Source organism: Drosophila teissieri, chromosome 2R, assembly GCF_016746235.2.
Source record: "Drosophila teissieri strain GT53w chromosome 2R, Prin_Dtei_1.1, whole genome shotgun sequence".
Lineage (NCBI taxonomy): Eukaryota > Metazoa > Arthropoda > Insecta > Diptera > Drosophilidae > Drosophila > Drosophila teissieri.
The window spans coordinates 16,413,608-16,439,151 of NC_053030.1; the positions used below are offsets into that span (position 1 = coordinate 16,413,608).

Here is a 25,544-nt window from a genome sequence, read left to right on the forward strand (position 1 = left end):
CCCTCAGTAGCGCGTGCACAGAGACATCTAGTATGACTTGGACGTTCAACGACCGCACCCCTACCACTTTTCCGCCCACTTTTCCACCCACTTTTCCAGCCCCTTTTGGCCGCCCACCGACACGTCGAGTTGACTTGACTTGTTAGCGGCGAATGGTGAGTGGTGAATGGTGAGTGGAAATGCGAAAAAGTGTGAGTGAAAATGTTATTCCTCATTTTGTTTGATTTAAGCTGATCAAGTGTTGCACTTGCTTTTATGGCCAGCTACTACATTTTCTTTCTTATTCTTCGGCTTCTATTGTTTACACTCCAGTTGGCTAAGTGCAAACAACTGGAGAGGCAGCCACACTTCGATGGGATCAAGTTGGGAAGAAATGGGAATATACTGAGTGCTTCAAGAACGGATATGCAGGATAATGATTTTTTATTCTCAGCATAACATACTTATACTTATGATTTTGGTGGTAAAAACCTATTTCCCTTTGAATGTAAAATTAACAAGTAAACTAAATAGATTCTGTAGATAGTCAGCAAGACTCCCGAACTAATATCTCTGCTAAACAAGTATTTTACGGTAGATTCATAAAAAAAAGTTTACTGTGAGATAACTAATGTTTCCCCCTTTCAGCGTGTGAACTTTTTTAGGAGTCAGTGTGGGATTTTACGATCAATTTCCGTTGCAGAACAAGCCTATAAAAGAGAAACTGTTTCGGGCTGTGGGAGGGGATCGGAAACAGGAGATTCGTGTGCATAGCAGCAGTCATACGAAACCACTAAATATGGAACATTAAAAACCATAAATATTAAAACATAAAAATAGCCATAAAACGAATAAAAGAGCGCACAACAACTGCACCACCAGCCGCAAAGAAGGGCATATTAAAATTACAATGAAAATCCGCTTAGAGGGGAAATTAATTTCCCGCAAGCAGCGGGGAAAACAGCTGGAAATCAATGTGAGCTAAACAAAGCAGCTTCCCAAAAAGAACAAGAAAATGCCACCCAACGTCATACGCACACACACACACACAAGCACGCACAATTAGTCGGAAAATTGGGGAAGGGGTGAAAAGGTGTTGTTGGCGGGGGGAAATCAATTTCCAATGGTTTATCGAAAATGCATTTCCATTTACAAGAAGTTTCTCACTCCCCTGTCTGCGGCAGTGTATTAAAATCAATGAATAAATAAACAAAAACCAGCAACTATCTCCCACTCTCTGTTTTTCTTTATTTTTTTTCTCGTTGTCTGGCGGGATCTTTTGTCTCTCGCCGTAGAGTGAAAACTTGTGGGGGGATCCCCTACCCCGCAGTTGATTTATATTTGTTTCGGACCGCATTGTGTGAACGGCGACAGCTATAAAAGCTTTGGCGGCACACGTCTCCGCGTCCTCGTCCAGATTTTGTCCGTATTACTGTCCGTATCTTTTGTCCGTATCTTTTGCGCTGAACTCTTGAACTTTTAACCGCCCTCCTCTGGTTTTCGTATATTTATATAATATTTTACGTTTTCAGCCCAGAGCGTGCTGTAGTATAACTTGAAAAAAGTCCAATACATTTGGAAAGATTGCACTTGAAAACTTTCATTAGCAAAGCGCCAACTATTTGATTGCTTAATTAGCAAACATTTTGGGGTCGCCGCGAATGAGGACAATTGAAAATGTCAACAGTTGTCCCTTTCGGTTTGTGCATAATTACAAACGCAGCAACAAATGTGAATGCTCGGGGTCATTCCGATGGGTTTTCCAATAAAACAGGAACGGATCATACACACATACTCATACATATATATGTGTGTTGTATTTATGAGGGCTGTAGGAAGTGGAGTCTCCCTATATTTGTACATCGTGTTTGCCACTCCATAAATGTGTTAATTAGTCGCAGCCCGCAAAAACTGCATCAATCGCACCCCGGGAAAATGTCAGAAATCGAAATTATGAAATGACATTTCCCTTCGGTCCAATGTTAATTAAGTTTTCGATTGTATACAGCTGTATTTAATGTTTTTCAGGGGCATAGTAGGGTGAAAAAATGCCAAGGGAAATTTGATATTTATATCCGAATTTTTTTCCTTCTATAAGAAATTAATTGATTCGGATTATGTCATATGTAGATGCTCAACGGCTTTGATTGATGGTTTGTTATGAAAGTCGGGGAAGAACACTTTTTCTATGGCGTTAAGAAATTAATGTACATAAGTGCTTCCAATATATAAATATAAACACGAATTAGTTGTTCAGTAAAGGAAGGGATTGTAAAGTAAAATCATTTATATCAATGCGTTTTGTAATTCCAAGTAGATAAGATTTTGAAAATTCCCGCAAATGATTAATCACGTAAACAACAGTTGGCTTATACTTTTCTGCCCCCTCACGAAACTCAATAAAACTTCAAAGGGCCAAAACAAACATATAATTAATAACCAAAGCTAAGAGGGCAAAAATCAAAAAACTTTTCCTGTCACGCCCCTTTAAGTATAAACAATTTCGAAACTCAAGCCGCCCATCTTGCTCTTTTGCAAAGAGCACTTGTCGTTGAAAACATTTGTAAAAATTCCCATGGGTCTTGAAAATGCAGAAGCGACGACTATCGCCAAGATAAATATAAATAGAGGGAGATGGCAGTAGATATGGAAGGGCAGGAGGATGTGGAGTGGTCAGCAGGGGGGCATCCCTCATCTTGGTACTCACACTCATACTCATCCTCAAACTCATACTCATACATGCATAAACAAATAAAAACCCATTAAGCAAAGCCAACAACAACTACCGCATTCATGTGTGCAGTGATTAACAGTAAAAGAGAGGGGGAGAGCGCTGAAGAAAGAGAGGGGAGGGGAAGAGCGTTGTAGAAAGAGAGTTGGAGAGCGCTGTAGAAAGAGAGGGGGGAACTGAAGAAAGTAGCAGCAAGCAATTAACAACTACAGCGACAAGCAGAAGGAGTGAGGGAGAGGGAGCTACTGCTGAAACACCGCAAGAAATAAAGTTCTAAAACGCAAGCTAAATAAATTATTAAATGATAGGCTGAGCTAATTATTAGTTCATTTAAAATTCTTGATAATAAAACAGTTTACTTGGCTTGCTTAGAAGTACAGTTCTTTTCAGTGCATTCATGTGAGCTGGGGAATTCAATATTATCCGCAGAGATAAGAGCAGCGGAAGAGCGAGATGGCAATGCTGTGCGAGGGAGAGCGACAATGTGTAGGGGCGAAATGCATTAGATAAGCAAAAACTCAGCTGGAATCCACCAAAAATTAAAGAGAACGGTTCCAGCTGTGCTTACCACACGAAATAGAAGCCGCTCATCCAAAAATATTAATCTCTTTCTCCTTCTACGTTTTCCGTCTTTCTCTAAATGCAAAGTGCAGAGATTATGGTCCGTGTGAAATATTTTAATATTTTAATGTTTACTTGCACAACACACGAGAAGGGGTAATGCATGCAACTTGACTGGTAAATACACTATCTTAAAACTGGCTTTTTTTATATCTATTTTTAATAACTATTACCCATTATCTTAAGTAAGCATTACTTCTATGTTCTATGTACAAAAGAATTGCTTTAGTTGTGTGATAAAAGTCACGAAAGTCAAGGCAATGTGCAAAAATATTCCTCATCAAAGAACGAAAGTTCATGTGTGGGCAGCAATGGTCTTGTCAACTTGATGGATCAGGACTGAAGTTCAAAGGGGGGGGTGGTGATTCTAGGCCAGGAGTGCGGGGGCAGGCTGCCCCAACCGCTTTTCCGCAGCGCCCTTTGCGGAATCCGTTACTAATCACACGACTTACATTTGCAGCCCGCTTCCGACTTTCCCCCTTCCGCTCCGCTCCGATCCCCTCTTCCATTTCCATTCCTCAGTTCAGGGTTGATGGCTTGGTGTTGGGGTTGGGGTTGATTTTGGGTTTGGGGTTGGGTTGATGTTGATGTTGATGCATTCGCAGAATCTCAGCCTGTCACATGCTCGTAAAATCAACAAAATGCAGGCGACTGTTGTGACACTTGCCATGACAACGGGCCAGAGCGGCAGCAACAACACTCCGTGTTGCAGTTAGCAAAATGTGTAATGAGTGGCGGCGAGACGGACATACACTGGCACAAATAACGCCAAAGTTCATAAATTGCATATACAAATTTTTAAGAATTTTCAAGAGATTTTTCCATAGTCTAAGATACTATACAAATGTTATGATTTTTGATACTTTTCTTAATAGTGTATTAAATACCCATTTGTTTATTCAAAGTGCACTTGAAGAAAAGGACAAAGCAAGGAGAAGCTGCATCTGCGGTAGGTTTTGGCTTAAGGAAAGGGAGGGGAGGGGGCCTTGATCCACCCCAAGAAAGAAGGGGGCTGTTGGAAGGTGGGGGGTTGGCCCACCCACTCGAAAATGCGTCGCTCGCTTTCTGCATTCTATGTCAGCTGTCAAAGCCCAAAAACTGAAGTTGCCTTTGTATTTTTCATTCTTTTTTTTTTGTTTGCCGTTTGCTGTTTGCTTTATATATGTATATGCATGGACATGGCCGGCGGAGGGGGTGGCCAAAAAGGGAGGGTGGGAGTGGGAGCTGACTGGATGAGGCTGCCGTGGGGCAAAGTGTCCATTATGTTGATTTGAAAAATAAAAGCAACGGATGCGATTGCTCACACAAAGATGAAGGGCGCACTGACAATGGGCGAGGAGTTTACAGGGGATTTGCAAGGCGGGATTTTCCGGGCGGACAACAGAGAGGGGTGGGGGGTGGCGTTTAGCATGGACTGGTGCTTCAAATTTGGTTGATTGAATGAAATGACAGTTATATGGCATTAAAATGGTTTTAGTCTTGGGCCAGATTTGCCAGCAATTCGGACAAGCAAGCGAATGGTATATTCCAGAATTAACAAATAAAATTGGACATTTCCCATTTTCCACCTTGATTTTCCTCTCAAAAATGCTAGGAAATAAATAAGCCAGCAGAGAGCTGGACATGAAACGAAAGCCCTGCTTGCCCCACACAAAAAAGCGAATCAAAATTCCAAATTGCCGCCAATATGATGAAGAAGTTACTGGGCAATGCCACGAACAAAAATCGCACTCTCAAGTTCGATGAGGGCATAAATCTGGACCAGATCATTGCCAAACTGAAACTGATTGGGGAGTACGGCTCCGTGGTTCAGATTTCCGTGCGGGAAATCGAAGAGGTTTGTTCTCGGGCCAGGGAAGTACTGCTAAAGCAGCCGACCTTGCTGGAGATCCCGGCTCCGATTAATTTACTCGGCGATATACACGGCCAGTTCCTGAATCTATTGCGCTACTTTGAGTCCAACGGCTATCCGCCGGATTCGGTGTATCTGCTACTCGGCGACTATGTGGACAGGGGCAAGCAGTCCATCGAGACACTGACCCTGCTGCTGGCCCTCAAGGCGAGGCATCCGACCAAGTTCTACCTGCTGCGGGGCAACCACGAGTGCTCCAGCCTCAATCACTTCTACGGATTCTACGACGAGTGCAAGCGGCGGTACACGGTGAAGTTGTGGCGCACCTTCGTCGACTGCTACAACTGCCTGCCACTGGCGGCGATCATCGAGGACAATATCTTTTGCTGCCACGGCGGCCTGAGTCCCCATCTGTTCAGCATGCAGCAGATAAGGGAGATCCATCGACCCATCGAAATACCCGAATCCGGCCTGATATGCGACATTCTGTGGTCCGATCCCGATCTGCGCATCATGGGCTGGGGTCCCAACGAGCGGGGCGTCAGTCACACCTTCGGCTCGGACGTGGTCAGTGCGTTCCTGCACAGGTTCAAGTTGAATCTCATTTGCCGGGGTCACCAGGTCGTCGAGGATGGCTACGAGTTCTTCGCCAAGCGGCAGCTGATCACCATTTTCTCCGCTCCAAACTACTGCGGCGAGTTCGACAATGCCGGTGCCATGATGTGCATCAATCGGGATTTGTTGTGCACCTTCCGAGTTCAGAGGCCCATTTTATCGGAGCAGAAGAGAGTGTCGGAGAATATTGTTTGATGGTTTCAAGATTCGTCCACTGGATCATTGCAAACTATGTTTGTTCGTTTTTTGAAACCGTATTGTGAATTCCGTTTTTCCATTGGCGTTATGAGAGCAAGCGTAATTAAAATCTAAACATTTCCGTTGTCGGTTGTTGTTCCACAAACACAATATTCTTGGAAACTTTTGAAGCTTTATGATGATTACTCTGTGATTACATAATTAACTGCTGCAGTTCCAAAGCAATTAATCGCAAAATCCATTAAATTATATATCAACAGTGCATAAAAAGCCACAGCGATTTCTGCACTTTGTACAGTCGCGCAAAATGTAATATATAATATATTAATTTGATAAATAATAATCATTAATTTCCATCTAGTTAAGTCATGAGGGCAATTAAATGATGGCAGCGTTCGCAAAGAGTTTTGTACAATTTTCCTCGCAGTTCAGAAGCTAATGACCGCCCTCAGCGAAAGTGAAAAGCAGCTAAAATAATTACTAAAATGCATTACAACACGCACACGCACACTCACACAGCGGGAAATGCAAATTGGCGGGGAAAATATGAAAAACAAAAAAAATGGGGGTGGGGAAGAGAGAAATTAAATGACACAGCAATTTGCAAAGGGAATAAATTAATGGCAATCCATTTCGGAAAATTGGAATGATGCACAGTGGCCATTAATGCGAATTTCAAGGATAATGGGGCGGGGTTCGTGTGACACATAGATAAAGTCAACTAGCTTTTATTAAGTGAACATTATACAATAACCAACTTATGTAGCCTTTAAAGATGTTTGAATGTAATTTGCTAAGCAGCAAGGACTCCAAAAAGTTGACTTTGCAAGGAGTTTCACTTGCATGCAAGTGTATATCCTTGCGACGTTGCTGACAAATGACAACACAAGCATATCGATGTCGCAACAGCCAAGAAAAACAAAAACACCCGGCCAAAGAAAACAAATAAGCAGGCATGTGGGGTTGAAAGGACCCAGCAGCATTAACCCCACAACGGATGCAGCATGTCCGATGACCAAAAGATGGAGATGCAAAGATATGAATGGAGAACGGATGATGGGCAGACAGGGACAGGCGTAAGCTGAAATATCCACAAAACTAATCTGTGCGAAAGAGCCAGTGCGTCTCTAGAAAGAGACGGCGGCAAGCTGCAGGATTTACATATTAAGCCATTTTTAATTTACGACTTGGCCAAAAAGCTGTAGTAGTAGCAGCAGCGAAGCGAAGGAGCAGGACGAAAGACTTTCACCCATTTCCCCGCCGCCTGACTAAACAGCAGATAACAAAGAATGGTGAATGGTGAGACGCAGGGAGCGCAGATGGATGATAAAGCAGCCAAAAGGGATAACGACGACCATGTATCCTTGCGCAAAAGCCACATAACGGCACTGGAAACCAGCCACCACCCACCAGTCCCCCTTCCTTTCATCGCCCCAGCACAACCTTGGACCCAAAGGTTTTCCCCGGAAAACGAAGCAGAAGAAGCAGGCAGTGAGCTACAATGACAGTAATAAAATAAAAGTAAATCCGTGCTTCGTTTTTTTCTGCTTTCTTTGCCGGCTGGCATGTGTCAAAGTTTGACATTGACGTACAAGTCTCGGAAGTGGAGAATCTTGGAGTATGGAATCGAGAGCTGAGAAATGGGACGCAGCTTGTTTAGAGACTTAGAGATGTTTTCCATGTCGGGAGTAGCCCTTCGGAAAAGCTGCAAAATGAGCGGGTAGAAAGTGAAAGTAGAGAACAGTTTCTATAGAACTTAAAGGTGCTTCATAGAGATTCTAAAACGCATTTACCTTGGAAATAATTCAGCTTTGTGCAGTTTGAAAAAGTCTCTTCATTCAAGTCTCTTCCCATTTTCTAGCCAATATTTTATAGTCCTATAATCTGTATTTCCTTGGGGTCTATTTTTCTCTTTTTCTAAGAAAATATAAACCCAACAGGAAATGGCAATAACAAGCATTGTAAGGGATATTTCCCCATGGGCTGTTCCATTTTTATAGAGCTCCACCCTATCGCAGGGAAAATCTTCAAGACTTTCCCTCACTTTTCAGCAACTTTTCCAGTTTACTGGTGCGACAACAGGTGCAGGCGCAAGCCCGGGAAAGAAAACTAAGGAAAAAAAAGGGATATGCAAGGACTACAGGAAGAACCATCAATCACGTGCGGACTCGCAAAGCCAAAGCCAACTTAACCATATGCCAAAAGGTAGTTACCGAAGACCCTCCAGAAGACCACACCCCCTCCAACCGCAATTTTTCCCACACCCTTTAATCCCCCATTTTGGTGGGGCGTCAAATGTGACGCTTGCAACAAAAAAAAAAGGAGAAAAGCCTCAGACTCCATCCCTCGAAAAAGCCCCAAATAAAACCTCCTCTAACAAGCGGAAGGAAATGTTGGGCTGACTGATGCCGACAATGAGGATGATGATGATGATGACAATGTTCCCGGCTTCGGTTCTTTAAAGTTTTCAGTTTTCAGGGATCCCGGAGTGGGAGACCAGTGAAAAGTCAATGTCTGTTGCGGTTTTGTCACTCAAAACACACAAAAACCGCTTTGTTTGCCGGGGCGAAAGGAAATCCAGCTTCGTCTGCTTCTATTGTATCTCTGGGTGTGAAAAGATTTTCACTTGATTTGACGCTGCGCCACGAGCGATTTTCTCTTTTTTTGCCAGTTGATTATAAACTTTTCTTACTCAAATCATTTTACTGGCTTGTTATCCCTCCGCAAAGTTCACTCACCTGCAACAGAAAAAAAAGGAAACAGAGTTAAGGTTAGAATGACCGCAAAAGGAGTTATGTTTGCTAATTAAAAGATTACGAAAACCAAACCAAAACCCTTTTCAAAATCGCAAACTAGCCTGGCATTTAATTAACTGAGATACAACAACCGCAATCGACCCCAAAAAAGAAATAAAGGCAAAAGGGCCAACAAAATGGAAACACAAGTAACAAGTCTATTAAAAATATGCCCACGCGAATGATTTATAACATTTTCGCTTCGGTGAGACGGCACAAAATAAAAAGTGGAGATTATATAATGGTAGGACACGGCATTAGCTGGTCACCTTCCTCTTCGCCCTTCAGGGTAAATTTCAAAAAAAATGAAAAACAAACATTTTTTGACAGGAAAAGCGGGTGCCTTTGGCATGCCGTGAAAAATGATGACTGTGGCAATTGGTTTTTTGGGAAAACGGGGAAGGAGATCACAAAATCAGCCAGATGAAGATGAGTTGTGTAAAAAAGTTAGAACATCTGGGTGCTACTGAAAATTAGTTAATAAAGCATTTCGGTGAAACTGATCTATTCAATTAATTATTGAAGAAATAAATAAACACATATAATACTGATTTATAATTACACACTTTTGAAATTGGGTTATGAAACTTTTTGTGAACAAACATGTAATCAAGCTTACCACTTCGAATTTCTAACAATTTATTTTCCCGCAAAGCCTAATTCAGTTATCAAAATATAAGAAATTTGAACTCGGGCCACTTTCACTGCCACAAGAACAGCTGCCAGCGAACCCATAAAAAAGCATGATTAATCAACAAAAAAAGAAGGAGGAGAAACGAGGAAAACCACAACAAAAATTGTAGCAAGAGAAAGAACAAACAAAGTTGCAGTTACGGCTCAATAAGCCAACAAAGGCGAACCTTGGGCCTTGGCCTCCAGTCGATGATGAGGCATTTTCCCCACTGCCTCCTTCATTTGCAACGAAAAGCCGCAGACGGCAGCAACAACAATGGAGTGGAGTTGCATGATGAGCAACGGAAAAATTACTAACCGCAATGAAAATTGAAAAACATTTATTAGGAAAGCACACAGTGCACGGACAGAAAATGCGTAAACTAATTGGCTAGACTTAACTACTCATAAAATAACTGTGCATATTTATATTTAAATAAATTATTATAAACATTGTTTAATTTAATTTAATATTTTTTGTTTGTTATTTTCATAATTTTTTCCTTTTCCAGTGCATGTTAAATAACGAGAAGATGAGATGCATGGCAATGAAAATGGGAAGTCTGAGGCACAGAACGCCGTGGGTTAAGGCTGTGGCAGAGTCAGAGAGGGGTTAAGGGCTACTGTGCGAGTGCCTTGTTTATGGGGGTTAATAATCGAACGCGATTGCCAGGACAAGATAAGTTCGCTGGGACCATTGTAACTCTTATCGTGAGTCGGCAGAAATCATTTTTCAGACTGCCTTTTCCTTTGCCTTTGCGAATGCGGGCGCATCATCATGCAGCTCCCTCACTTCAATGCCAACTGACGGATTTCTTCTACGAGTTACGCCAAAATGGTTGAAATAATCTATTGACTACTAAAATATTCAGCGAAACCCATCGGTTTTGGTGGCCTTTTTTTTTAAGGCGCGTGGGTGTCAAATTAATGAATTATAGCAAGATAATCAATCATGGAATGCGCTTTTGTGTGGCTCGCATAAAGGGAGATCACCCACGATGTGATGGCTTATAAAAAGCAGAAGATTTATGTGCGAAATCGCTGGCAGACACAGGTTGAAAGCAGCCCAAGGTGGAGCACTAAAATGATATGGGTGTTTTCAGGAAAGAATTTAAGGTGTGCTGTTTTCATAACTGCCATTAAAATGGCTTTAAATTCGCTCTCAAATAGTGCAGTATAAACGGAACCTCCACGATTTTAGTGTTCCCACAAATCAGTCAAGTGCACTCACTATTTCTGCCAAAATGTATGGAAATTTAACGAAAATAACGAGTGAAAAACCAACGGCAGCTGGCCAATTACAAAGGAATTACCCGCCGCAGGAGTATTGCATTGGCATTTTCCCCGACATTTGTCAATTGCAATAAAAATAATCAACATGCAGCGCCTGGACGCCGCTGACTTTGGTCTTTTCGCGGCTGGAAACTTTCAGTGGGAATCGGAATTGGATTTGCGGAGTTGTAGAGTTTTAGATTTGCGGACTTGGAGTTAAATTTACGACCCGCATGGGCAACACGTCCAAGAAACCGAGAACTGCAGAGCTGCAGAGCTGCGAATGCAACTGCATTTCGTTGCCATTAACATAATAATGCTGCGGCTGCGGCTGCGGCTGCCGACCGTTTATTTGCATTGCACAATTTGAAGCCAAAGTAAATAATCAACTCGCACTAATCTGCAGCCAAACTGCATTTAGCAAAAATGTTTTCTCTCTTTTTTTTTATCCTGTCCGAGCCATTTGGCCATTCGGTCAGTACATTTTGCGGTCGAGGCGGCTGGCAAAGATATAAAACCGAAGAAAGACCAATGGAGAGAATGGGTTTTTGTTTGCCACTCGGGCTTTATCATAATTTAACTTGGTTTTCTATTTGGTCTCGGTCTGCAGTTGGGTTTTGCTTTGGTTTTCGCTCGCAGTCCATCCAGTAGCTAGTAGCTAAACTCAAGATCCTGACACTCCACTTGGATGTTTGGACGTGAGTCGGATGCAAATTGTGTAATCGTTGTGGGCAGATGGGCAGAAGGATGGGTGAATGGGCAGTTGAAGTGGCCAGTTTCTGATTACTCAGAAATTATACCTTCGGCGGGCGGGAGTCGATAAAAATGCAGTTAAGTTTGATGGAAGGTTCTCAGTTTCAGTGCAGTTAAGAAAGCAATAGCGTTGGATGGACGTGGAATAGATCAATCCTGAGGTAATTCGAAAAGGATGTGTTGGTTATGACTCCACCTAAGTGGTTCTTTGAAATATTGTTTTAAAAAGGAAACAATAATATATCAATTCTTTGAAATGTGGTTTAAGAAAGGAAACAATAATATATCAATTCTTTGAAATATTGTTTTAAAAAGGAAACAATAACATATAAATTGAGTGATATTGAGCATGCATATTAAGAAGTTCCACAATCTCTTTGTTCAATCAACGTCAAATATTTATATTGTTCGAGTGCCATTATCTTCATTATTGCCCCACATCTTGGCCCCTACATAATTCCTATCTGTTTCATCTGAAAATTAATCCGACGCATGACCAAAAGCATATGAAATTTGAAAAGCAGTATTACCCGAAATTAATTGCACCCACGCACATGGCCATAAAATGTGAAACCCTAATGCCAGAAAATCTCCTAAAAATCTCCTGAAAATCTCGCCCATAACTCAATCACTCAAAAGATCTGTGCGACGACATCCATGGAAAATGTCAGCAACCTTGCCTGCCCAGCACTTTATTGTTTATCGGCTATTGGGGATCTGTAACCCAATACAATACAACCATACAACTCACAATACTCTACTCACACTCCAACTCAATTATGCAAATTACCAAGACTCTAAACAAATTTGTTTGCCTGTCGTCATCTTTTCTGTGGCCGTTGTTTAATGATTTCATATTGGTCAACTCGGGCCATAACTCTGAGTGTGTTTATACATACATACATATATATATATATAGATAGTACAGATGGAGCACATGTCATGCGATGCTTTATCTGCGAGATATAAATTAGTCGGACGACAGGTGTAGGCATCTGTGAGATTGTTGGGCAACTTAGGCAACTTGGGCAGTTTGGGCAAGGGAAAACTTCACAGCATTTCCCAGCACGAGTAGGATGGATGAAATTTGTTTAGTTTTTAATGCCCACTGACACCGGGCAGACAGAATGACATCCAGACCCGATGACGATGAAGATGGAGATGGTGATGGTGATGAAGATGAAGATACTCCTCCCTGCACGCCTTGTGTTTTCCAGATAAGTCACGTCTCTCGTGTCATCGCATATTTGTCACAGAGTCCTCCGCCTGCCTGCCTTTTTGCCTAATTGGAGTGGGCAGAGATCCACATATCCACATATCCTAGTTTGGCCAATTAAATGCGAGTCCAAACTTATTTGAAACTATTATCTGGCGCAGCAAGTCAAAGCAAACCGCACCGAACATGCCCATAATCAGTTCAAACAAATCAACTTTCCCGAAACGAGAGGCAAACGAAACCGCCGAGACCGCCGTTTGCCACCACCGAAATGCAACCACTTGCCTAGCAGAATGTGCACCACAATTGCAGCTGAAAATTGCGGGGAAAACGAGGAAATCGGGGAAAATCGCCAAAATGCAGGCCACTGAGGGGAAGGCAAGTTTGTAATGTGGTGGAATTATTCACATCACAAACGGATTTCGCATTCAAATGGTTTTTTGGACTGGGTGCGGCTCAATCTAATGGCCAATGGCTAAGCAGATATGTAGTTGTAGCTGGTAAAATTAAAATCGGTAATTATTTAAAGCGAGAAATGAAACGCAGTCATACATTCGCTTAAAAGATCAAATTACTTGTGGTCAGAAAATTCATAAAAATATGAATAAACTTGTGTGTGAAATCTGAGAGTTGCCATAGGCCAAACCTTAGTACCATTAAATATATAAATATATTAATATAATATGCACTATTATACTCGTTTTATGCAAAGAGATAATAAGAAAACAATACAGATACTAAACAGATGATATGAACAGATAATCAGAAAACAATACGGATATTAAACCGATTCTCATATATACAAAAAAGTGCTACTTTGTGCATTGTTTGAATAATGAATGTATTTGAGTATATCTCACGGCAATGATCTTTATATCTGAAAACCCAAAGAATGCACATTTGGAATACCTTCTTTTCTTAATATCCTCCAATGAAAGTGCAGCTGCTTGCCCACATTTTCCGGGCATAACTCCAAGCGAGCCAACACCTCTGACACTTTCCCCAACTGGGCGACCAATCCCACATAACATAAAGACCCAAGGCGGAAGTGCACGAAGTACTTACTTAGGTCGCCTTAACGCGATTTACTAATGCAGTTCACATCGCATCTCATTCACACTTTCCTACGAAGGAGCTGGGCCAAGTTGTGTCAGCTGGCTGCGATCCATAGAAACACTTACACAAACATTGCACAAGCTATGTGTATAGATATACAAGAAGAAAAAGAGAGGCAAGATCGCTAATGCGTAACGTGTGACAGTTGCTGTCATCCGTGCCGAAAGAGATGGAGCATAGCTATGGCTACGTGAGTCTGCCATCTCACTCCAGTGGCTCTTAACCCCTGTCTTTCAATAAAGTGTGTAGGTGCACTGTTCTTGTTCTTCCTCGACTAATCTGTAAGTGGAAATCTGTTTGCATTTTGTTGAAAATATTAAAAAGCAATTTCCATTGCTGTCGTTTTTTCTTCATTCTTTTTTTTTTAATTAACTCAGGTCCCTCTTCGTTTTCCGAGCCACTTGAGAGTCCACTTGAGGTAAACTCTTTGCGCAGCGAGAGCGCTGTTTTTCTTTTTTCTACGTTTTCCACGTAAATATTTGCTAAGAATGTTTCCTACACAATTTTCCGTCAACTTGACACACACATGCGATGCTCACATTCACTAATTATTCTCCAGGCACTTGAACCAGATTTTCACCCCCACATACAATGTGTTTTGGAGAACAATGTTCTTATTGTGACCAGAGACAGCTTTGGGTTAAGGTGAAACGCGAGGACCTTGCCTTACTTACATTTTAATGGTTAGTTAATATAAACAATTTATTAAGTATGTGCAGCTAAAAAAAACTCAAATTCACATTTTCCACTCTTTATACCTTTTAAGGCAATTTTTGTTTAATTTCTTTAAGCTCTCCTCTTACAAAAACATCTTTTTCAAACATTTTCTTTATGCTCAACAAACTTGAGCGGCATGTTTGGGCTGCATCCATCATTATTCCACAAAAAGCCAAAGTTCTGTGTTTAAACAATTGCCTGCGGGCCACTTGAAGCTGTTTCAATAATGTTCGATTCGATTCGATGCGAGATCCACTTTAAATAGACGCACGTAGCGAAAGGCAAACAAAGCTGGCGACTAGAAACTACTAGAAATTACTGTTAACAACTGCAGCAATAATATTTGTACATGCGTTGCATTTTCACGCCGCATAATTAGACAGTCGATCGGGAAAGCCTTCACAACTGCCGCCAACTGCCGCCAACTTGAATTTAAATTCAATGCAGCCAGCGAGTGCAACACCAGCATTCACTTTAATTAGATGCCAACCGCTGTACATTTATGCTAATCAACACTCGTGGGCTGCGTTCCTTCGAAAAATGGTAAGATGGTATCCGAAAAACAGAAATGTCAAACCTGCCTGGCATGCGGAAAATGCACTTCTGACCCACATCAAATTGACCAAAAGGCCGAGGAAGTGCAAGGGGAGGGGCAGGAAGACTACCGAAAGGCAGCTAGTCCATTGACACCTTCAATGGTTCTTTTTAATTGCATTTCATTTTGGACGAGTCATTAATTTTATTTTTTTGTTGGCGCACCCATACAATTTGTACTCTTCTATCAAGAATACAGTTTCTAAGCCTCAAAATTCCTCATATACAGGGACAAGAATTTCAAATGGTATCTTATCTCATCAATAGATCAACAGATGTCTATCACAGATACAAAACTACATCAATCCTAAGCATATCAAGATTAACCCTCCAACTACATTGGCATACAGAAATTCTAGTTAATTATACTTAGATAATAACATTCCCATACAGAAATTCTAAAAAATTATACTTAGATGATAACTATCCCATTCCAATAAGAATCAAATGCAGCGAAGTGCATCTGCAATTCTTGCAATCCCCTGCAATTACAAATTATTCCAGCAACTCACCTTTTCGTAGAGCAGATACTTGCAACTTCTTTGCAGGAACTTTGGAATTATGTGCAGGAATTTCTTTCGGGCTCAATTAATCCATTAAAATGAATGATTGCTTCTATTGCATCGAGTGCGCACTTTGCAATCGTCTCTGTAATTGCATTGATTCTGTGTGTAATTTTAATTGAAAATTCCTCAACTCCTCACTAACAAAGCGTAAAACGCGGGGGAATGAACGCCCGAATTCCTCTGCTTCTTCACTTATTGAATTCCAACGCACTTTGGTCACACTTGCCACTCGAGAGCTTTCAATATATATAATTTCTGGAATTTTTTTGGGCGTTTACATGGGTGCAAAAGTCGCTGTCGGCGGTTATCAATCAAGGCAATTACACGCACACAATGGGCCAATAAAATCTTTAAAGCCGCAGCAGCTTGTTTTCTTAGCGTTTGCTGTTTAAATTTATTTCGGTTATTCGGTTACTTGGCTTCGCCCACTCGTTAGCACTTTTAATTGTGTTTTATGGCCCAAAACGCACAACTTTCCAGCACGCGCACATTACATTCTCTACTTCCAATTGGCCAGCGAACTTTACGTAAATTTTGTATCTCGATGAGCGCCGATAACAGAGCAACTGCAAGCGCGTGAGAGAACAGCCGCGTGAGTACCACCTCCGTCGAAGAAATTTTTCACACTAACCGCCTGCGTTGGGCGAACAGGCGAACGAGCCACTTTCCTTACATTCGAATTTCCTTCGGCTGGAGTTAACAGGCGCAACTTTAACCCTTAGCGGTTAACAGTGCATCTCGCATGCGAAGTTACACGTGAGAGGGCGGGCTAACAGCGCGTTTTGGTACGAAGCCAATCGGTTAACATTTGGCGAGCTAACAGCGCAGCAACCGGTTTCGCTCTCTGGCGCACGCAACAAAGTCGCATGCGATAAGTGTGCGAGAGAGGCTAGCATTTAAAAGGCAGCACCAACAGCTGTTTTTTGTTTATTTCAATAAATTCTGCAGCATTGTCTGATAAGCACGTGGATTTTTTTCCAATTCGAGTGAATTACAAATACACAGCGGCCACAGGTAGCGCACTTAACAGAGCCTGTTATCAGCCCCGATAACAGCGCTGTCAACAGAGCAACTTTTTTCGCCTTTATCACAAATTTATAAAATAAATATAGCATACAAATATAGATTTTTATGCACAAGTAAATTGCCTTTATTTAGTATTAAAATATGAAGTACTCGGTGCACTGTGGCGACCCAACGGAGGCCATTAATTAAGAAGCATCCAATTAGCTAAATAAATCCAGTTTGCAACGCCCTGTTGACCAAACGCAATCGCTGAAATCATCCACACAATCAATTAAAAATTTAAAAACTCGCAACTTAATAAGTAGGCGCCACACACACACACACGCGCTTAGAAAGTATTAGAAACTCGGGGGAGGGGGTTGGGGGTTGGAATATACGCACGCGTATCTGAGGGGAAAAGTATCTGCCAACTCCCCATATTTGCTAAATCAGCAAATGTGTCGCCCAAGAAGGATAAAAAAACAGAAAAAGTGCACGGGAATTCTGCTTGATGTAGAATGAAACGCATTAATTTGGCTCGTTATGATTATTGCCACGCCATGCCACGCCCCCTCACGACGCCCCCTTGCTCGCAGCTGAAGGCGTCGAGGGTGCAGAGAAAAAAATACATAGTTAGAACTAAGGGTAGCACAATATACATACATATATAAAGGGTATAACTATTGTAAGTAGCTGAAGTATTAAAAACTTGATGATATCTTTTTTTATTTCACTACAGTTAGTTTATCTTTCACTGTAAGTAAGTCAAATAAGTTAATAACTAATTTACTAAAAACGAACTCTGTAAAACAAAGACTTAAATGCATAAACTTAAATGAAGATATCATCGAAAGAGCAGCTAAGAGTTTTAGGTGTACGTCTCAAGCAAACCATATGGAAATGCCCTGAGTAATATGTTTGTCTGACTCTGACTCTGCACAGACCAAACTGTGACCCTCACTCAGCGCCCCTGCCCCTTGTAGCACCCCTCCCCCCCTTTTGGTGGGGGGAACAAGGGAAAGGGGGGTTTCGGGGGAACCACCGCCAAAGGCGCACGTTAAGCGAATCGTGCACACGCCCCATGACGATGATTAATTACCTTTTTGGCTGCTCGGCTGCTTGGCTGCTTGGCTGCTCGGTGCGGTGTTGTCCCGAATGTATCTTTGTATCTTGTATCTTGTGCACATTTCACTTATGCACGCCTCACGCTCCCAGCTCGTTGGCCCTCGGGGGGGTGGTCCTCTCGGGAGGGGAAGCATCTCGCTTTTGGGGGTTCGCTTTTCGCTGATGAAGTTGTATTATTTATCGCAAAATGATTTTTCGCACTTTCTGCATGTCTTCGGCTGTCTTTCTCGCGTCTTCTTCTCTGCGCAGAAAGGTGTGGAAAATCGAACGAGGAAGCAAAGAATAGGTAAAAGATATAACTAGGAAAACGGATGCTATAAGTTAAGTGGATACTAAGGTACAACCAACTATTAAATACAGATTTTAAAATATACTATAATGCTAACTGTTTGTATGTATTATTTACATATATTATTATGATTTATATTTAATTATTTATAACTAAGCTGAATAAAGAACTTCTGTTGCACATTATTTCATTACAGCATAACCTTTAAAAATTTACGAACCATGCCAACCACAAATAAATTCTAAACGCCTTTGTAGATCCACTTTAGATCTACTTAAACAAGCATACAACTTCAGGGCATAATGTTGGCCATAAATAAACGATTTCCCCGTGGCAATGGCAACTCGACTAGGCCAGCTCATAACTCTAGATTGCATTATCTTAGGATCTCTTTGAATGTAGAAGACACATGTGTTGCGCCCTTTACTTTCGGCACTCCCGCAATTCCCTTCAAAATAAAGTGAGGACATATCGAGTTGCCCTTCTGGAGGAGGACTGCCAATCGATTGAGGAACCCCGGAGGAGTTGCTGCCGGGATGGGGTTTTGGGTATTTCACAGAAATTCGAAACCGCGCAAAGTCAATGAACCAAAACAAACGAAAACAAAAGGGGGCCACCACCGCGATGGAAATGTGGAAATGAAAACAAATACAAATACAATAGGAAAAAGGCAACAAAAACATACGAAATGCACAACAATTTGACATCTGTTTCAACAATTTCGCTGGGCGAAAAAGGAGTAAAAAAGGAGAAAAAAGTAAGGACGAAAAAGATGTCACGTAGATTGACTTGTACGGCAGACAAAAGGAGCCCGAAACTTCAATTCAAACTTGAAATCCACTCGAAAAAGTCCTTCATCTTCAACAAAAAGCAAACCGAAATTCCACCGAGTTCGTGTGACAAATGTCAAGGGTTAATGAGATCCCTTCTTTTCAGTACTCTTCAGAAACGGAGTTGTGTTGTTAATTATCATCAACGAACAGGAGTTTAAACGCTTCATTAGACAAAACAGTGCAGCGAGCAGACGAAGAACAAAAAGGGAATGGATAATGTATCTACAGATACGAGGGTGAAAGCGATACCAGAAGGGGAAATGAGTTTAAACATATTTAGTGAAAAATTCGTGGACAACGAAAATATCAAATTACCAAAACCAGAAGTTGCCTGCCTTCCAGTCTTAACGGGAATGGATTTTTTGGAGCAGATAGAGGGTCAGCCAAGGAAAGAGAAATAGGCATTCAATTAGTCACAGTTTACATGGGTGCGAGATTGTAGATAAGGTCGAGAGACATATTCTGAAGATACATTTGTATCTGCACTGATTATGTTTACCACATAAATTACTTGATTTACTAAAAGATATCTCCCGCACTTAGTACAATGACATACTTTTAAAGACTTTCAAGATATCATACTTATAAAGCCTTTAGAACTTGCAGAGCACATTTCAAGATGCCAATTATTCCGTTGCGCATTCCCAGAAATCCGTTGCCTAATGAACTAAATTGTGAACTCTTTCAATATGTTTAATTATGGCAATTCTCGAGAAAACGATACGATCATTAATATGCATTGTGTTTTGAGAAATGATTTTTATGCATGCTGTATGGCAAAGTGATGTTTTAGCCGCTAATTGTCAGAGTCCACCAAACTTTGGCCCTTAATATGCAGTTCCTAAAATTGTGGAACATATCGTATTCATTTATTTTAATTAGCTTAACCTCAAGGCGAAGAAAGTTCAATGGGACCCCAAGGTTTGCCTTCTGGCATTCCGAAATGATTGATGGATTGTAACTCCATTGTCTGCACATGAGTCACTAAAAATCGAGCAGCTAATAGAGTGTATCACTTGCTGCAGTGACACACTTTAGAATAAATATATAAATATAATCGAAAATGGAATCGGAATCGTAAAAATGCAATTGACATGGGGAAAGGGAATGGGAATGGGAGGAAAACAGCTGGGAAATTCGGGGCTGGAAGGTCGTACTCAGTCGTCTTCATCTTTAATTGCTTGGAAAACAACAGTCGAAAAGGAAAACCGCCGAAGTAGCGCCCCATAAACCATAAAAATGCATAATCTACGACCACTTGACACGCATTAAACAAAAACAAAACAACACAGTGGCGGCTCTCCAACTTTTATGTTTTACGAACCTTTCCAGCATTTTACAATAAATATTTTTAAGACGAAAGAGATGGGCGATCTCACTATGCAGTTGATCAATGCTTCTGCAGATAAGGAGTACATAAAGTTCCGCAGTCCACGCGGCGTAAAATAAAACTGAAACCGAAACTGGTATAGTGCTTTTTATGAATTCATATGGGGCTTCCGTCACACGACTAACTCGGATCGTAAAAAATGTACATACAACAAAAGAAACTTTTCCGTTCCGCCAAAAGAAACAGCAACAAAAAATAGGAAGCAATGAAAAAATTGAAAGGGGTTTCATTGTCAAAATCACGTGCGTGCTGGAATACAATACTATTTTATTTTTTTACCCCAACTGGACTTGTAAATTTATTCGTCATATACAGCCGCGGTTCTTGTTATGCAGCTTTTCATGGGCTGCCCTACGATTTTCCAAGGGAAACTACAACTTTGTCATCAAATTCGGACTGCGAACACAACAACTTGCCTAATAAAAGAACAATCAAATTGGCGGAAATATTCGCCAAAGTAATTGAGTAATGAAATACATAACTAAATTCACAAGCCTGATTACATCAGTAGTTCGGGAATAACTGTAGAAGTTATAAAGAGTAGAGTATAGCAATGTTTAATAGCTCAAAGTTGCTGAACACATTTTTTTAATTTACTCCTGGCGACACGTGAAATTATTGCATAAAATTCTTGTCAGTGCGATTTTTTGCGGCTGTGCCAAAAATAATTAAAAGACCATAAAAAGGGGTCACATTCAGCAGTTTGTTCATCCAAATAACGCGCATCAGTCGAAATAATTGGGGGTGTGCCCAATGGTTGATTCATGATTAAAGGATGTGTATTAAATATTCATATAAATGTCAATTTAAAGCTATCTTTAACTGTCATTGACTGGTTATGGACCAGCTGAGTGCCCGTGTTGGCGGCTTTTTTGTTGTCTCGGCTTTGGTGCGTTTTATTGTTGATATCGCCCATGAATCGAGTCCCCAATGGAAAGGCTTCCCTTACTTTCCTTTTTGAACTTTGCCGCCCTTGGAAACAAAGGGGTGAGTGAAAAACTGGGTGTTTTGGGGGTATAAATAACAATAGATTTATTGCGAGCCACACATGAAATGCATTCAAATCGAATGAAAGGAGCTTTGTTTGCTCTGCGGCTGTCTACGCTTTCATGTGCAGCTTTAATGTATCAATGATAATATTTGGGATTTTGCAGTAAATATTGATATGAAAGTGTTTTCCTTTCCAAACATCGATAAATATTGTAAGGCAACTCTTTTGGAATGAAAGGAGAAACGTAGCAACACTTTTGCCGAAAGAAAAACAACTGCTGGACAACTCTGAATGGAGTCAACCTTTCGTTTGTCAGTCCAAATATTTTTCCGGCTTGCTCGTTCGCCCAACAATTTCATCGAGCACTGAAAAAGTCATCGAAATTTGTAAATACGGAGTGATAATGTCGAGGAACCGAAGCCATCTGCGCCAGCCACAGAAAGTGCATGAAAGTGCCGAGGAGGAGTCAGCTGATGAATACGATGAAATCGCAGCAACAAGTTGGAAAAACGAGTGCAAACAGCTGGAGTCGAGTTCGCCGCCGGAAAGCCCCGAGTATCTGGACTTTCTGGAGCCCGAGGATCCGCTGGAAGACAGCGAAACAAATCCTTTGCAGGAGCCAGAGCCACTCGACCTGGCAGTTAAACCCGATTGCACCATCAACAAGGAGGCCGTGGAGAACCATCGGCGGATTTACCGGCAGTTGGGCATTCATATCCCGGAATCGCCACCCAAACATCCGCTGCTCGGTTATCGTTTCGTCGTGAAACTCTTCCTGGCCACCGATTGTAGCTCGATGCACTTCCTCAAGTGGTCGGCGAGTGGCCGCGAACTGGAGGTCGACTATCAGGGCATGCAGGAGCATTTGTCCAGCGGATGTTCCATCTTTCATAGCCGCAATACTCTGCAATTCACGGGCACTCTGTTGGCCCACGGATTCGAGCGCGTTTGGTCGAAGGATGTGCGCAAGCCTGCAGTTCGTCCCACGTCCATCCTGCTGATCTATCGGAATCCGAACTTCGTCAAGGGTCAGCTGCAGAAGTTGCAGAAACTGGCCCAGGAATGTGCGAAAGTGGAGGAACTTTCGAGTGCGCAAACGGAGGCGGAAACGCGACATCCGAACCACGCCCATATTGCCAGGATGAGTCGGCACGGAGATCTCTGCTCCACAGCCTACACATGTCGTTCTGCGCTGCAGGTGGCCCGATGTCACTTCCACACGCTGCTGGGCCATCAGGCCGACTTGGGTGTCCTCAAGGATCGCAACAGCCACGATGTGTTCAACAAGCACATCATGACGCAACTGAATGTGAAGCGGGGACGCTCATCTTTCAACAATGCCCCAGTCGATTTGGCGCCCAGTAAAGTTTCGTTTGCGAAGTTCGTCAAGCCCCACGAATCGGTGATCAACATCGGCATTGGTCAAGCGCCCGACTATGCGGGCTACTATGGCAAGGTGGAGCTGTCCAAAGTGAACGACTTCTTCTCCGAGTATCTGCCGCGCTATGGCAGCAAGATCACCGGCTACAAGGACATCGTTATGGATGCCACCAACAAGTCGATTGGCTTCCAGCAGAACCTGCCCATCGGCATGAATTATTCGGATGACGAGGACGACGTCCTGCCACCGCTGGCATCCGATCTGGACTTGGACTTCATGCCCTCCACCTCGGCGGCGGCCAAGCTGAAATCCTCGGGTCGCAAGCTGGTGGAAGACTCGGACTTGGAGCAGGCCATGCAGGAACTGTGTGGCGGTTCCAATCTCATCGAGGAGGAGGAACTGCCACAGACCAGCAGCACCACCAGGTTTAAAGCCAAACCCAAGCCCAGAGCCAAAACCAAAACCACAAAACGACAGGCGAAACCTCTGCATTCCAGTTCCAGCGAGGGTGAGGATTACAAGGCAGACGAGGAAGAGTTCAAGTCCAGAAAACCAAAGAACGTTAAGTTTAAGGGAAATTCAAGGGACGATCATAACTCCTATGCTGCTGAAGTGCAAACGGATTCCGAGGAGCAACTCATCGAGGAAGCGAGCGATGTTAAGGCGAAGAATATGCCATACGATGATGAGGAGGAGGAGGAGCAGGAGGAGGAGGAGGAGGAGGAAGAGGAGGAGGACTACCTGGACGAGGACGACGAGGATTATATCGATAGAAATATACAGCACAGGAACGCTCCAGAGCCGCCAAAAAGCCGACGCTACGATCTTCGCAATCCCAAGCGAAATGCGCTTTGAATCTCACAGTTCAATTGTATGGTATATCTAAGGCAACTAGGAAATATAATTAGTAATAATCAATTAAAATAATTATTATAATAATCAATTAAAAATCAATGAAACCTCAATCTAATCAATACACCTTGACTGATTGGATGGTTCTCCGCCACACAATTAAACGTTGTTAAGTAACTTAAAAGCGGAATTTAGTTGTGGAGAAGGAAAGTGTTATTTTAAACATATTGCCCCAGAATATTTCATTCAAGTTAAGCTAATAAGTAAACAGAGCTAAAGTGGCCAACATAACTGCTCATCTCGCGACCATTCACCTCTGCCATATCATTTGTTTATTCAATCTTAGGCCCATTCCTTTAACCAACTTCCATTTGGCATATCTAAAACTTCCATTATAGCTCTTGTTGGTCTCCTTGGCCTGGGAAGGCAATAAGTTTGGACATATGGGCAATTAAATCGCCTATCGCCCTTTGATCTCTCACGCCCTCAGTGCCCCATTGGCGAGGCCAATCAAAAGTGTAATATCATCTGAAAATATCTTACCAATTCGAACTGAGGGCCAGCACCCACACGAACTCACCAAAAAAAAAACAACAGATACAAAAAACGTAACCAGAAAATAAAGGAAAAAGAAAAACAGGCAGGGGCACAATCAGTCGGATGTTTACAAGTTTTATGAGCCACCAAATAACAAGATGAACAACAGGCAACCGAAAACGAAACTGAAAACGAAACCAGAACCAAAGCGAAACTTAAACGATACTTCGGATACTTGACTTCGAAGGGGATCTCGGATTTGGTGTACCTCGCACCGCATTTGCAAGAGGCGCAAAAAAATAAGCGCTCTTTTTTTTTGTGATATAACTCAGCGTGAGCCGAGACACGATTTTTATCGTCTTTAATTTGCTTTTTATTTGATATCATATTTCAGGACAGCCGGACGGACGGAGGGCAGGCGAAACCAAATCGGTTTTTGCGCCTCACTCGCAGGAACTCTCGAGCGATGAAAACAAAAGCCGGTATCCTCTTATATGCCAGCTCCTCTGCTCCTCTGCTCCTCTGAAAGTATTCCCAAAAACAGATTTTTCGGTTGGCAAAAGAGAGAGGAAAGTGGAAGAAACCTTGAGTCAAGACGTCATAATGTCATAAAAATGTCACATACTTTTAATAACTTTATGACAGCTACAAAATCATAAACAAAATGCCCTGACAGCAGCACACGAACTCTGAGAAGGCGAGGCATTCCGTTTCGGGATTCTGCGGTTGAGTTCTTTTGGGAGTCGGCAGTCGGGAGTCTCCTCATAATGAGATGTGTCATGTTTTGCCTTCTGAGAAATGTTTCTTCTTCTGCACTTCGGTGGCTTTTGCCATGATTGCCCATCGAGGATGGGCCAAGTTGACCACGCCCCCATTTCCCCATTCCCCAAGAGTCACAATTATAAACATGACAGGCTGATTATTAAATTTGATGCTTAAATGATGATCCAAACTTGGGGGACACTCGATACTGGCAGGGGTATGTAGTATCCATAAAGTGGCTTCTTGGGTGATAAATTATCATGTGTAAACTTAACACTGAATGCTGAAGGAAACACAAGTTTAGAAATTGTTTAACATACTCGTTGTATTTTGCTTGCAGGGTAGGGATTTGTATACAGATGATAGAATCCTGATACCAATTGAATACACAACTTTAAAACACACCTTTTCTGTCCAAAGGCCACAATTTCTGCTTTAGTTTCAACACATAAATTCGCTTTGCGACAAAGCGCGCCAGTATTAAATTATGGAGCCACGAATAAAGTCGGGACTCTTGTTGCATCATAATGAAGTCAGTTGTGGGGCAGGGGCAAGGAAGTGAGATGTGGGGCAGCGAAAGGCCCTCCAAAAGCAGAGTTATTAAATGCCAAGTTATTTGTCGTTTAGCTGGAAATCCATGCAGGTCGGCAGTACTTTAACTTCTGAGACTCACAAACTTTTT

General features: G+C 42.1%; 3 protein-coding genes across 3 annotated transcripts in view; 2 read left to right on the forward strand and 1 right to left on the reverse strand.

Moving 5' to 3' along the window:
• LOC122613546 (leucine-rich repeat and immunoglobulin-like domain-containing nogo receptor-interacting protein 1) overlaps nucleotides 1-16,299 on the reverse strand; it is a 77,366-nt gene extending 61,067 nt beyond the window's left edge. Inside the window, exon 1 of the mRNA XM_043787762.1 lies at nucleotides 15,644-16,299. The gene's annotated coding sequence lies outside the window, so the exon portion shown is untranslated. The remainder of the gene's footprint in view (nucleotides 1-15,643) is intronic.
• Nucleotides 4,896-6,148, forward strand: LOC122613547 (serine/threonine-protein phosphatase alpha-3 isoform). Its single transcript, XM_043787763.1, has one exon. The coding sequence runs from the start codon at nucleotides 5,019-5,021 to the stop codon at nucleotides 5,991-5,993; it is 975 nt and encodes a 324-aa protein (XP_043643698.1). The 5' UTR covers nucleotides 4,896-5,018; the 3' UTR covers nucleotides 5,994-6,148.
• Nucleotides 16,300-21,614: 5,315 nt separating the features above from the next.
• Nucleotides 21,615-23,622, forward strand: LOC122614006. The gene has a single exon (XM_043788457.1). The coding sequence runs from the start codon at nucleotides 21,734-21,736 to the stop codon at nucleotides 23,564-23,566; it is 1,833 nt and encodes a 610-aa protein (XP_043644392.1). The 5' UTR covers nucleotides 21,615-21,733; the 3' UTR covers nucleotides 23,567-23,622.
• Nucleotides 23,623-25,544: the final 1,922 nt, after the last annotated feature.